This window comes from Mustela nigripes, chromosome 2 (assembly GCF_022355385.1).
Source record: "Mustela nigripes isolate SB6536 chromosome 2, MUSNIG.SB6536, whole genome shotgun sequence".
Taxonomy (NCBI): domain Eukaryota; kingdom Metazoa; phylum Chordata; class Mammalia; order Carnivora; family Mustelidae; genus Mustela; species Mustela nigripes.
This window is the reverse complement of record NC_081558.1, coordinates 19,313,106-19,326,022: the sequence shown is the minus strand read 5'-3', so window position 1 is coordinate 19,326,022 and position 12,917 is coordinate 19,313,106. Positions and strand designations below refer to the sequence as shown.

The window sequence follows — 12,917 nt, the reverse complement described above, 5'->3', positions numbered from 1 at the left end:
TAGTTAGAAAGGGCTGTCTCTACCCCTCCAGCTTGGAGTCCTTTTACCCTGACCTCATGCTGGGGATCTGAAGAGCTCCCCACCCTGGGTGGGGAGTAAGGAGAAGGCCCAGGGGCCTCTCTGAAGCTGGACGGAGGCTCCTTCCCTGCTGAGTCTCTGAAGTTCATGGACCACTGGCTTGTCTGCTCATAAGAGAGGGGTCTGTGCCTGGGAGGGGAGCTTAGCAGGAGAGGGTTCTTAGAGAAGGGAGAAAGAGGACAGATCAGGAGGGTCAGCTTTCCTCTGCAGCCAGAATACCAGGCTTTGGAAGTATTTCTGAGCCAAGGGCCTCCAACACCAGGATTTTCTAGAGAGGGGCCCTGGTTAAGCAGGTGCTTGGGCCCCTGGATCATGGCCCAGCTGCACTTTCTCCCCCCAGTGCTGCAGCCCCCAAGCTCTGAGCTCCATCCTCACAGCCACCTGAGTCCAGCTGGAGTATCAGGAACTGGAACTGCTTCAGGGTTTCAAATTCTTGACTGGGCCACCAGGGAGAAGAGGGAGGGAGGGTTAGATCAAGGCCTCCAGATGCGCTGGGAGAACTAGAAGATTTCCGAGTGGCTTCCAGGGCCAGGGAAGGCTGAGTTGCTTTTCCCCTGGGAGAGGTCTGAATAGTATGTCAGACATGGTGGGTGGCCAGTGCAAGGGGAAGTTTGCTGGTGGCCATGGTAGGCCTCGGCCTACCCCTAGAGTGGGATGGGTGAGCAGAAGTTTCTCCTGGGGCTTTGGGAGTCCAGTCTTCTACCATGAGCTGTGGAGGACAGGTACCATTTCCCCTGCCTCATCCTGCTCTCTTGCAGCCCCACTGGGGCTGGGGGCAAGCAGGTGCCAGTAAAGGTCGGAGGGAGGCCAGGATGGGAGCTGGGGCCAAGGAAGCTGCAGATGACTCACAGCCTCCTGACTGCCCACTGGTGTCACTGTTGTCTAGCACCTGGAGAGCAGACATGGGGCTGACCGACCTGCTTTGATGGGAGCCCAAGAATCTGGTCTGAGATCCTCCTTATGCCTCCATCCCAGCCTTTCAGAGAATTTTCCCAGGGATCCCAAGGTCCTCTGGGGTCACACCTGAGAGCTCCAGATGTAGCCCCATTCCAAACTTTGGGATCTTCTGGGACCCTGGCCTCCCCAGTCACTCCCTCAGTAGCCCATGAGGCCCACCAATGGTGCTACTTTATGAATTAACTCCCTTTACCTATGGGAGAGAGGAGGACCACCCCCCCCAGTGCCAGGGTGGGGTGGGGGGATATGGGCGTTGTTGGGAGTGTCAGCGGCTCAGAGAGGCCCAGGCTTCATCTCACACTTATTACCCCTGCCTCTGGGGAGAAACAGCCCCAGGGATCTGTAGCTGAGCGTGGAGCCCCATCCACCAGGCTCTGCTGAAGAACATTGTTTACTCCGAGCTGGGCTGGAGAGCTCCCCTCTGTGAAGACCCCAGACTCTGAGCATCTCCTTACTCTGAGCCTCTGCTCTGCCCTCATGAGGGTTCAACCAGCCCAAACGTGGAGCTCCACCAGCTCAGAGGAGTGGGGCTGACTCCGTGAAGGGCCTTCAGCTTTCCCCACCTGCTACAGAAGGGCCGGCTAAGCCCCGTTCTCTCCTGCCACTCTTCTCGGGTTTGTTCCAGCCAGGGTTTTTAACTCAATGTGTGTAGATGTAAGAAGAGCCTGGGCAGCTGTGACATTCACATCCAGCTATCGTAGCTTCCTGGATGGGCTGGGTTCTTCAGGCTTAAGGATGGTGACCTAGAGCCATGATCTTCACACTTGGTCCACCGCTGGTGGGAATTCTTGGCCCAAAGCTTGGCAGGAGTTGCCCAGCTCTTGGCAGAGCTTGCCTGACCCTGCTCAGTCCATGGGTGGGCACCTGGATCCCAGCTCCCTCACACTGATATCCGCAGACCCCCTTAAAAATGACTGTTTCTCCTGACCCCGCAGCCCCATCAGTCTACCCAGGATAGGAACTCACAGCTCCAGGCTCTGTAAGAGAGGGTGGTTCCGCTCCTGAGCCTCCCTACAGCTTCTGAATCTTGTTTTCTATTCTCTCAATGCTCTGAGCACCTTCTGTCCCTGGTTCCAGAACATTCCAGCTAAGTCTAGCGGGGACGGTCACACTGCCCTGTAGAGGGAGGTCCCCAGATCACAGTCCTCTTGCAGGATAAGAATCCCAATCTGGGACTGTGCCCTACCATTACCACTCATTCCCCTGCAACATCTGCTCCACCCATCTGCCAGCCTTGACCTTCTCAGGGAAACAGAGGCACTTATGGCCCTGACAACCACTTGTTGGGCCTGTGACAGGATGCCCCAGTATTTGGCCCTCACCGGTCTATTGCTCAGCGGAAGCTCAGATGCAGGGCCCGTGGTGGTTCCTATTTTGAACTCAGGTGGTAGGAGCTGAGGGAGGTTGCTGCATCCTTGGGGCTCAGCAAGGACAGAGGCAGAGGGGGCACACGAGGGTCCCGTGAGTGGGGCATCCTTGCCTCCTCTCCTCCATTCCCTCTCCCGTTGGTTTAGCTACCTGCACAGATGTGGTTAGTCTTGGATTGGGCACTGGGGATCTGGAAATGTATCAGGAAAGGCAGGAGACTCAGAGCAGCTGGCAGCCAAGATCCCAAGATCCCAGAATCTTCAGTCAGCTAGGAAGCCAGTGCTCACTCTCTCATGTCACAAGCCCCACCTGTGCAGCCTGGACCATAGAGACTGAGAGACCCCCAAGGAGTCCACTCCACCCCTGGACTGCACGGTAATCCCAGCTGCAGCCAGGCATCAGTCCTGCTGACCTGTTCCTCCGAGCTGGGGAGCCACCTTTTCAAAGGGGGAAAAGAATCCTCTGGGCAGCCCCAGTCACCCTTCCCACATGACTCCTTACCCACGGGCTCTGACCCACCTGTTGTTAAAGTTGCCCCCACCCTCCACGGGGCCTGCGTTCTTCAAGGACCCTGAGGGAGGACTGATCTCAGCTTCTCTCTGCAGATGTGATCAGAGGTCTCTTCCCAATAGTCATGGAATGATGCGTGCTTCTGGCAGCACTTGCTCTGCCCCGACTGAGGCTGGCTCCTGGCTGGGGGGGCTGCTCCCAGGGACGGCAAGGAGCTGGCCTCAGCCCCGGAGCAGTCCGGGCGTCTGTGCTATGGCCCTCCCTCCGGGCTGGTGCGGCTGGCCATCTTTCACGCAGAGTTACGTAAGCTTGAGTCAATTGGAGCTCGGAGCAGTTCATTGTGGGCTATTTTTAAGCTGTAACACATCACAGCAGAGGGGTCAGTGCACCACGGCTGGCAGGGAAGGTTGTTTAAACATCTGTTATTTAAATTTCCTATGCCTTAGAACTCAAAAGCCACATCCTCCTGGCACTCCTGGATCTACATTCCACATTCCTGATTAGGAGTAGACTATCACCCCATGTCCCACCAAGGGCCCCCCTGGGGCGGTGTTCTCTGCACCCTGGCTGTCTTCCTTTTGGGGTCAGGCAGGGAGACCAGGGAGGAGGAGGGGACCAAGGCCTCTCTGGAATGGGTGTGCCCTGGCCAGGAAAGGCTTCAGGGAAGCAGGATGTTAGCGCTCACAGGTCACTTGGAGAGCCCCAGGGAGGAGGGTCAGAAGTGGGAAACTCAGACCAGTCTGTGGAGCCAGGAAACCAAGGGTGCCTCCTTTCTCCCAGGTGACCTTGGTTTCCCATTAGCACCCCGAGAAGGCTGGATCACAACATCCTTTTAGGTCTTTTCAGAAGCCTGCCTTTACCTGGTCTGTGCTCCTACCCAGAATGCCCTCCCTAAAGATCTAAATACTACCCGTCTGCACGCTCTGGGGTCTGGGGCAGGACAGCTGGTGTATGAGCCCCTGGACACCAGGCACGACCTCTGGGGAAACAGGCCTTGCTTTTCACTCCATTACCGAGTGGTTGCCTCCACTGGGAGCCCTTTGTGGCTCCTTTTGATCCTAGATTTTTGGAGAGTCTTCAGGGCCCTGAGAGGGGAAGACAGGTAGACTGGAAAAGTGCAGGGCCGAGGATTTGACAGAGCTGTTTCCTGAGAACACAAAGAAGCCAAAAATACAGGTGCATTGAAGAATCAGGTCTGGGAGACCTGGCTGGTCCTGAAGTCTTCCCTCTCCTCTTAATGCCCTTCTGGCCCACAACCCTCAAGACCACCTAGGGCAAGAGGGTTCTAGCCTGATCCACAAGAAAGAATGGTTTCTTGGGGTGCCCTGACTCCATCTCCTGAAGCCCAACTCTCTCCACAGGGGTCGGGGCCTTTCCCCAAAGCCTGCTCAGAGGGGGCCAGGTGAGGGGTGACAGGAGGCAATGTCGGGACCTGCCCTCACATAGGAGACTCCTTCTGTCCTTGCCCTCAGACTGGGCTTCTTCCAGTTCTTCTGGGTCCTTCCATTGCGGAGAACCCTCAGCCTGGGGAATGGGCTCAGCCTTGGGGAGGGGCTCTCCAGTTTGCCATGGCAACATGTTGGCCCTCCTCACTTTCCAGAATCAGAAATAGAATTGGTTGCCCTTCTTCGTGGTGAGAGACTGTTTAAAAACATGTATGGGGGAGGGGTACCGTGGCAATGTCCCCGCCTGAACCCTGGGGGCTCGGCAGAAGGGGGCTAGCTTAGGAGCCTCTCTGGCCACCCTCCTGGCCTCCTCTTCCCTGGATGAAATGCAGTGGGCTTTGGCGAGGCAAGAATTCTGAGGACAAAGGACTCAGCCTGGTTCAGCAGGGTGTGTATCTGGCCCCTATTTCTGCACTCCTCTCCTGGGAGGACATTGGCTTTGACGTGCCCACAGGGAAAACGCCCCTCCCAGGTTCCAGCCACCTGCTAAGCTATTGGGAGGAGGAGATGGTTCATGTGGGACATGGCTTTTGTGGGGGCTTGGGGCTGCAGCACTCAGAAGGGAGGCATATTGGCTCCCTTCTAGCCAGGTCCCTGCCTGCCAGCCCTGGGCACAGGATCCAGTGGTGGGACATAGAATTCTGAAGTGTAGGTCCGAAGCCCGGTGGCCTGCCTGGCTGCAGAGTCTGGCTCTACCACTCATTTTGCTGAGCTCTCTGTGCGTTCTCTCTCTTCTCTGTGCCTTGATTTCCTCATTTGTTAAATAGGGATGATAGTGCCTGTCTCATTCAGTCACTGCGAGGCTGGGTTACCAGAGCTCAGCACTGCCCAGGCTTGCAGGAAGAACCCAATCAAATCAGACATTGTTTTTATAACAGGCGTTTGCTTGGTGGTGGTTGGGGAGAACTTCCTCCTCTTTCAGGACTGCTTTCTCTTGGGGGGTGTGGGGGGAAGCCTTCATGAGCCCCACCCTTCAGCTGGCTCTGCTCCCTTCCCAGAGGACACCTGGAGGGGATCTCTCAGGTCAGTTGTTCACAAAGCTCCTAGCCCTGGGAAAGATGCCCCACTTCTGTAGGAGATGGGGTATGGCTGAGGGGCGCCCCCTTCCCTGCCTCCCCATCCCTCCCAGGTGCAACCTGGCTCTAGAGACTGCCACTAGCACCTCTGTTGTGGGGGAAGAAATCTGTTTGGTCCGGGTCAGAGGTGAATGAATAGCGTTCAGCAAGGATGTGCATAAAGGCACACACAGGCACGCCACAGACCCCTCCACTTGGCTATCTTCCTGGGTCATAATGTAGGGTGAGCAGTAACATCCCGAGAAATCTGTCGCCAAGCTTAACTGAAGGCAGCATCTGAGGGAGAGGGAGGGGACCCAGGGGGCCCGAACGGGGCTGAGTCAGGCTTTGCCCAGTGCCTGTCAGGAAGGTGCAGATGCTGCACAGTGCCAGCCGCGGTCCCTGGTCACATCGTTTCACACCCCACGGCCAACTGTAAACACTATTTTTAACCTTTGTGAAAACACTGCTTTGGAGGACAAGCCGATAGCTGCATTCTCCACAAACCTGTTTCCTGGGCAGAAAAACTGAGGCCTGAAGGGACAGAGGCCTGGGGACCAGACCAGAGAGGCTCAGAGCTCGCAGCTGGCAGTAGGGAAGAGGGCTGACCCCGCCCCCCAGGTCAGAACCTCCAAAAGAGGCTTGTGGTAAGGGGTGGGTCCCCAGACTGCTGCCTAGGCCTGTCTTCTATGGCTGTAGGGCACGACTAGGCCTGGGATGGGGGTCTAGACAGGTATCACCCTTCTCTGGCCTATGTTTACCCATCTAAGAAAGGGAGGGTCTAATAAGTTTAATAAGTTTAATTAAAACTTGCAGGAAGAACCCAATAGAACCCAGTCTAATAAGTTTACCTTTCCTATGTGCCTACCCTATGTCCAGTCCTGTGTCCAACTTGTCCACACTGTATACACAGCTATGCCCACTGTGTGCCCAGTCCTGCACCAACCATATCCGCACTCCATAACCATCCCTCTGCTCACGGTGTCCCTACTATGCCCCATCTGTATGTAATTGCCACTTGGCAGGCCCTGTGTCCACTGTGGCCTAGCCCTATGCTAAGTGCTTTGCACCCCGCTGCCCCCTCCCCCAGCCAAGGGGAAGTCGACACAATGTGACAAGAGCTAGAACATTCTGATTTGAGGATTCTGAGCAAAGGCCCCACCCCTGCCCCTCTCGCCCCCATAGCCACATCTGTGGGCTACTGGTTCTAGGCTTCAAGGACATGTGGCTCTGGGGAGGGGGCTCTATGAGGCACAGGCAGAGGAGAACCATCTGGAGTAGAAAGACTGCCAAGGAGCTGTTGTCCCTGGAGCGGGAGCCAGGGAACACGGCGGGAGAAGAGCACAGGCCTGAGCTGAGCCCCTCACCCTCTTCTGTCTCCCAGGACTGAGTGGTAAAGGGGCTTTGATCCCCCAAAGGGCCTTGTGTCACATTCTTGGAACTCATCTCTGGGTCAGGGCTAAAGTCTCAAGCTGCCACATAAGAGAGGAGAAAGAACCAAGTCTGGCGTCTGAGGTAGAACAGGAATCCAGGTCTCCCCTGTCTACCTTTCCCCTTTGTCCTCTCCCAGCCACTCCCAGCCCCTGCCACAAGGAGCACCACCCTCACCCCACAGCTGGCCTGGGTAGAGAGTAGTTAGTCCCCTCGCTGGCCTAGGGTTGGCAGACTTCACCAGAGTCCCTGGGCATTTCTGTCTCCCAAGGTTCCCTAGGGAAGGCCCCATTCCTCAAGGGGGTGGGGCCCCTGGTTTCCCACACTCTGTCACCCCCCACCAGGTCACTGGGGGCTGTGATGTGTGGGGTTGCCATGACAACGAAGTGGGGGCAGGGCACCTAGGGCATGGAGCAAGACTATGGAAGTCACCAAGAAGGTGGGGGGCCCTGATCCACCGGGCCCCCAAGGCCACACCTCGGCCAGCAGCCAGCAGCCAGGGGGTGGCCTCAGAAGGTCTGAGGGACCATGGATAAACTCAGGATCTGTGTACTTCAGGCAGGGGTTGTCCTTGTCCCCTGAGGCCATCACTGATAGAACCTGCGGCCCTGCCTCCCAGGTCCATGCCCCTGACCCTGTTCACCAGCTACACCAGGATCCTGCTGACATTGGCTCCCAGTGTGTCTGTGAGAGGGCCTCCCAAGATGCCCCAAGGCCCCCCTCTACTAGCTCGTTTCCAAGCTCCATCGTGGGAACTCCAACGCATCTCATCATGGAGAACAGGACCCTGGCCCTCCCTGTGGGCACACACAGTGACAGCACCAGTGACACGGTCCAGCGTGGATTCTGCCGCTTCCGGGTTCAGGCGCAGGTTGCACGGCAGGGCAAAGCTCCCGCTAAAGTCCTGGTAGGCTGGGGCAAAGGCCCCTGTAGCCCTGACCAGGTAGCCCCCTTGGGAAGCAGGAAGAGCCGGTGGCTACCCTATCTCCTTTCAGGGGATGAGGGCTCGGCTGCAGGCCAAGATCCTCTTCTGACTCCAGGCCAAGGTCAAGGCCAGGACAAGTGCCCATGTCCAGCCCAGACTCCTCCAACTCCAACTCAGGCAAATGCTCTAGCTGTGGCTCCAACTCCAATGCCAGAAGTAGTTGAAACTTTTACCTGCATCTCTGGCCACTTGACAGACACCACTATCACAACCAATAGCCTGTCCCAAGACCTCCTCCCCAGTAAGAGTGACAACCAGTGGCCAGTCCTCTTGGAGTCTTCCAAAGTGGTCTCATCCCTCCAGGACAAAGTGGATTTTGGTTTTCAGAAGGAGCCTCCCAACCAAATGCCTTCTCCAAATGAGTCCTCAGACCATGTCCAGGAGATCAAGGCTGCCAGAACACAGGTGTTATCCAACCTGCCTGAGAACCCAGTGGCGAAGGCCCCAGTTTGTACCTCTAGGCCAGGCAGCCCAACACCAGGCTCAGGGCCCCCAGGGACCCCTAAGTCCCAGAGGAATAGCCAGGAGAACTGCAGCTCTCAGCCAGACCAGCAGCCTCTCAACATTTGCAACAATACCTACTCCAATGTGCCCCAGTCTGCCTACCCAGATGCCTGCCACAAGCAGTCACCTGTCCAGTCTTCCGGAGAAACCAACCAGATTCCCCCCTCCACTGCCCCTACTTGCCAGCTCCAGAATGCTGTGGAAGACCGCGTGCTGGTGTTCGATATGGCCACCGGGAACACCAGGATGGGGCTGCTATGCCATGACCCCACGGGTTCACGGGCAGTGCTGCTGGGTGTCATGCCCAACAACCCATCTGTCTATGTTCCCAAAAATGTGTCGTCTGCTCCACCATTAGGCATGCCCATCTTTTCCCCTGACCACAATCGCCCCAACTTCTGGTCCACTTCGCCCATTCTGTCCAGCCCTGCGCCCTCCAGCCTCTCAGCTGGAAGCTACCGAGAGGTGGCCCTGGTTTCCAAGGAGGGCAGGCTCAACTTGGAGTCGCGGGACTCCCCAGGTACTGAGACACCCATCAGGGTGTTCACTCGGTCCGTTCTGCTGGGGACACCCAGTGAGAGGAGATTGAGCCATGTTCACGATCCGGGCTGCTCCAAACCTAATGCAGAAAAAAATGAAACTAGTCATACCATCTGGAAGCTGAACCCCTCCAGGATGCAGGACACCTCCACGATCCAGCCGAAGAAACTGCAGTGGATGATCTCAGAGCAGCCCGCAGAGCCTGCCCCTCAAGCCCCAACCCAGGAGGTGTCCAGATCCCTCCTTCAGAAGGATATAGGCAAACATGACCAGAAAGAGGTCCTTACCGCTCACCCTGACAGCCTTGGAGCTGAGGGTGCTGGGCAGGCCTTGCCCAGCGGTCAGCCGCCTCTAACTGAACAGCATCCCCTTTCTGGACAGCCCCCTCCAATTTGTCAGCCTCCTCCTGCTGAGCAGTGCTCCCTCACCAGGCAGACCCACTTTTCTGGACAGCCACTCCTGGCTGAGCAGCCTCCCTCCTTCAGGAAACTCTCCATTTCCGGTGAGGTTCCTGTCACTGGAACCTCTCTTGCCAGGCAGATTTCTCTCACTGGGCAGCCTCCCTTTCCCCAAGAACCCCCCATTTCCAAAGAGCCCATCGTCCCAGGAAGGTCCCCCATCACCAGGGAGACCGGCCAGGCCTCCACCTTGTGCCAGGAAGGGGAGCCCTTGAGCTTGCCGGCGGCCCACGTAGGAGTGCTTCAGGTACCTCTGGCCCCTGAGGAGACCTGTGTCTACATGAGCAGGGACAAGGTCGGCGTCAGAGCTGCTGAAAGCTCCAGCACACATCGGGTACCATCCTGGGAACCCGGAAGCCCCCCCAGCACCCAGGGGGAACAGTTTTCCCTGGTCACATTCTCCACACCCGGCACTGGCTACAAGGTCCTGCCCGTGGCCATGGTGGGCGCCGAGCCGCAGGGTCCCCGGTTCAAGCTGACACCCGAGGACATCTCACACCCATCAGTGCTTGCACACCTTGGCCTGCTCCACGGGACCTGCTACGAGCTGGTGCCCACCGCGGGCACTCTGTCAGTGCAGTCCCCACTGCTCTGCCGTCACTCGCTGGGCCCCTACCAGGACATGGCGGCGGTGGTGATTGACACGGGCACCGGCTTCACTAAGTGCGGACTGGCTGGGGAGGACCACATCCTCAGCGTGGTGCCCTCACGTGTCCAGCTGCTGCAGCACTCGGCCCAGGATGAGCCCCGGTACACAGTGCCCGAGAACCAGGAGGCCTCCTATTCAGTGCTGAATCGAGGCGTGGTCTCCGACTGGGATGCCCTGGAGGTACTGTGGCAGCACCTGTTTTACTGCAGGCTGGGCGTGCGGCCGGAGGAGCTGGCGGTGCTTGTGGCCGATTCGCCCATCTCGCCGCGCACCAACCGAGAGAAGGTGGCTGAGATCCTCTTCGAGCGTTTCCATGTGCCGGCCATGCAGACAGTGCACCAGGCCCTGCTGGCGCTCTACGCCTACGGGCGCACCACTGGGCTGGTGCTGGGCAGTGGCCACGGCACGTCCTACGTGGCGCCTATCCTCACCGGGGATCTGGCCCCCCTTGACACCTACCGGCTGGATGTGGCTGGGGCTGACCTCACCGAATATTTGGCTCAGTTGCTGCTGGCGGGGGGCCACTCACCGCCCAAGGTGGGGCTGGTCAACCAGATTAAAGAGGCCTGCTGCTATGTGGCCATGAACATGACAGCTGAGGTGGCCCGCACCCAGACCCAACCCCGGGTGGACTTCGTGCTTCCAGACAAGCAGGTCATCACCCTGGGCTCCGAGCGTTTCTGCTGCCCTGAGGCCCTCTTCCAGCCCAGTCTGCTGGGCCTCAACCAGCCTGGCCTCCCGCAGTTGGCCCTCCTGAGCATCAGCCGGCTGGAGGCCAAGCAGCAGGAGGAGCTGCTGGCCAATGTGGTGCTGGACGGCGGCAGCACCCTGATCAATGGCTTTCCCGAGCGCCTGCGGCAGGAGCTGGGCCCCCGAGCCACTGTGCTGGGCTCTCCCCACCGCGCTGTTGCTGCTTGGCTTGGAGGCTCCATCATGGCATCCCGGGACTCCTTCCAGAGCCTGTGGCTCAGCCGCCGTGAGTACGAGGAGGAGGGCCCGTGGGCCATCTACAAGTACCATCTGTGAGCGCATAAAAGTTCTTGTTCTGCTGACTTGGAGCACTGTGGTGTGTTTTAGACACAGGATGGTATGGGGAAGGGCAGAGAGGCTGGTTGTGGAGTCAGGGGTGGAGGCTGGCCCTGGAACTCCCAAGGCACACCCTGCCTCCACACATGGGAACTCCATGGGGCCTAGCAATCCTGTCCTTTTCAGAGAACCTCAGAGGCCCTCTGCTGGCACTGGCTGTGGTCTAGCCTGACCTTTACTGCACCCCAAGGGCAACCACAGACAGTGGCTGCTGTGGGTTTTGCCCCGTTGCCCTGGCGACAAGTGCAATTACCCTTGATTGCCAGCTGGTTGCCATGGCAATTTCAAACATAATGTAATAACCCACACAGCCTGGAGTGAGTCATGAAGGGGGGGAACAGCCCCCTCCCCTTGCTCCCCAGGAAAAGACTGCTCGGCCTCCTCCATCTTGGGCCCTCTACACGGGGCTGAGGAGAGCAATGTGGACAACAGCCTAACAGTTCCAAAGATGCTGGGGACCTGGAGCATTTGTTGCCCCCAAGGGAGGGTACCTGTCAAAGTTTGGGCTTCTTGGGGGAGCTAGCCTGGTAATGCAGGTGCCCCCTAAAATCTGAACTTCAGCTAGAGCTCTATGCTGCTGCGGGCCAGTCAAATTACGAGGGTATGGGAGTGCTGGCCTTTGGCACCCTGGGGCAGGAAGTCAGGGTCATGGTGGGGTGGCAGAGAAGTCCTGGGTCCTGGGTGGGTGGAACGACGTAAGCTGAGCCTTGAGATCTGGCCGGCTTTGTAGGCTCTGTGGAGAGAGGCTCACACTTTATCCTGCCTCTCTGACTGCCTCGCTCTGGTGGGAGCCAGAACTCTCAACCTCGGGATCCCTTCTCTTTCTCAGCCTCCTCCTCCCACCCGCAGGGCGCCTAGGGCACAGGCTTCCTCAGGAGGTCCTCAGAGAGGCTACTGGACAATGCCAATGCCAACTGCGCCTGCTCTTTTTCCAGGCTTTGCCCTATCCTAAAGGACCATGTGTCATTTCTCTGGCCAGGGGGAGTGGCTAGAAGCTGTGGGCCATGACTGGGTCTAGCTCTGAATAGCAGAGGTAGGACTAACGTTCCACGTGGGCCCAGTCCATGGCCTAGTAGAGCTGAGAGGATGGCATCCAGCTGGTACGGCTACTTCCTACCCAGAGGGCGGCCGGAGGGCGAATGAAGTGAAGACACCAAAACCCTATCCTGCCTGTGTCTCCCTCCCAGACTGGGGGCTGAGGATCAAGCCAGGTCCTGGTCCCAACCCTGGGTTCTCATCCTTGGGTTTTTCTCTCCACAAAGGGCCAAGACCTGGCTCTCCCTCAAAGAGGAGAGTGAAGGGCTGTCCTGGGTGGGGTGGCTGGAAATAGCCCAGGATGTAGGGTAGCCTACTGCCAGCCCTTAGGCAGGCCCAGCCTCTTTCCCCATCCAGCTTTCACGCCCTGATTCAGCTTCCACGGTCCTGAGGCTTGTGTCAGGCCAGAAGGGGACCGGAGGCTCCAGGGACCAGGGTCTCCAGGGACTGGCAACTGTGTCCATGTGCACACGCAAGCCAGCACGGCTGGATGCACACAGAACGCAGACACACGTGCCACTGGGCATCACCGCACGCACGGTGCTCCTGCCATCTCCTCCAGCATGAGAGTGCACGCATGCACATACACAGACACACTCGCACGTGTACACACACACCCCACCACGTGCACTCAGCCACAGGCACATGGAATGTGCACACGACCGAGGAGAGGTGGAGCACTGCCAGCAGCAGGCAGGGCTCTAGCGAACCACCTCTTCCCCTGCCTCTAAAATCCCCCATTTCAGCTTCTCCTCGGCCCAGCTTGTCCGTGCCTAGATAGCCATGACCTTCAGGAAAGATAGAAAATGTGTGTCA

At 58.1% G+C, this 12,917-nt stretch overlaps 1 protein-coding gene across 1 annotated transcript; it reads left to right on the top strand.

Annotated features, from left to right (window-relative positions):
• The first annotated feature begins 7,265 nt into the window (after window positions 1-7,265).
• LOC132010411 (uncharacterized) lies at window positions 7,266-11,006 on the top strand. The gene is made up of 2 exons (XM_059388280.1): window positions 7,266-9,200; window positions 9,291-11,006. The coding sequence occupies exons 1-2, from the start codon at window positions 7,266-7,268 to the stop codon at window positions 11,004-11,006; spliced, it is 3,651 nt and encodes a 1,216-aa protein (XP_059244263.1).
• Window positions 11,007-12,917: the final 1,911 nt, after the last annotated feature.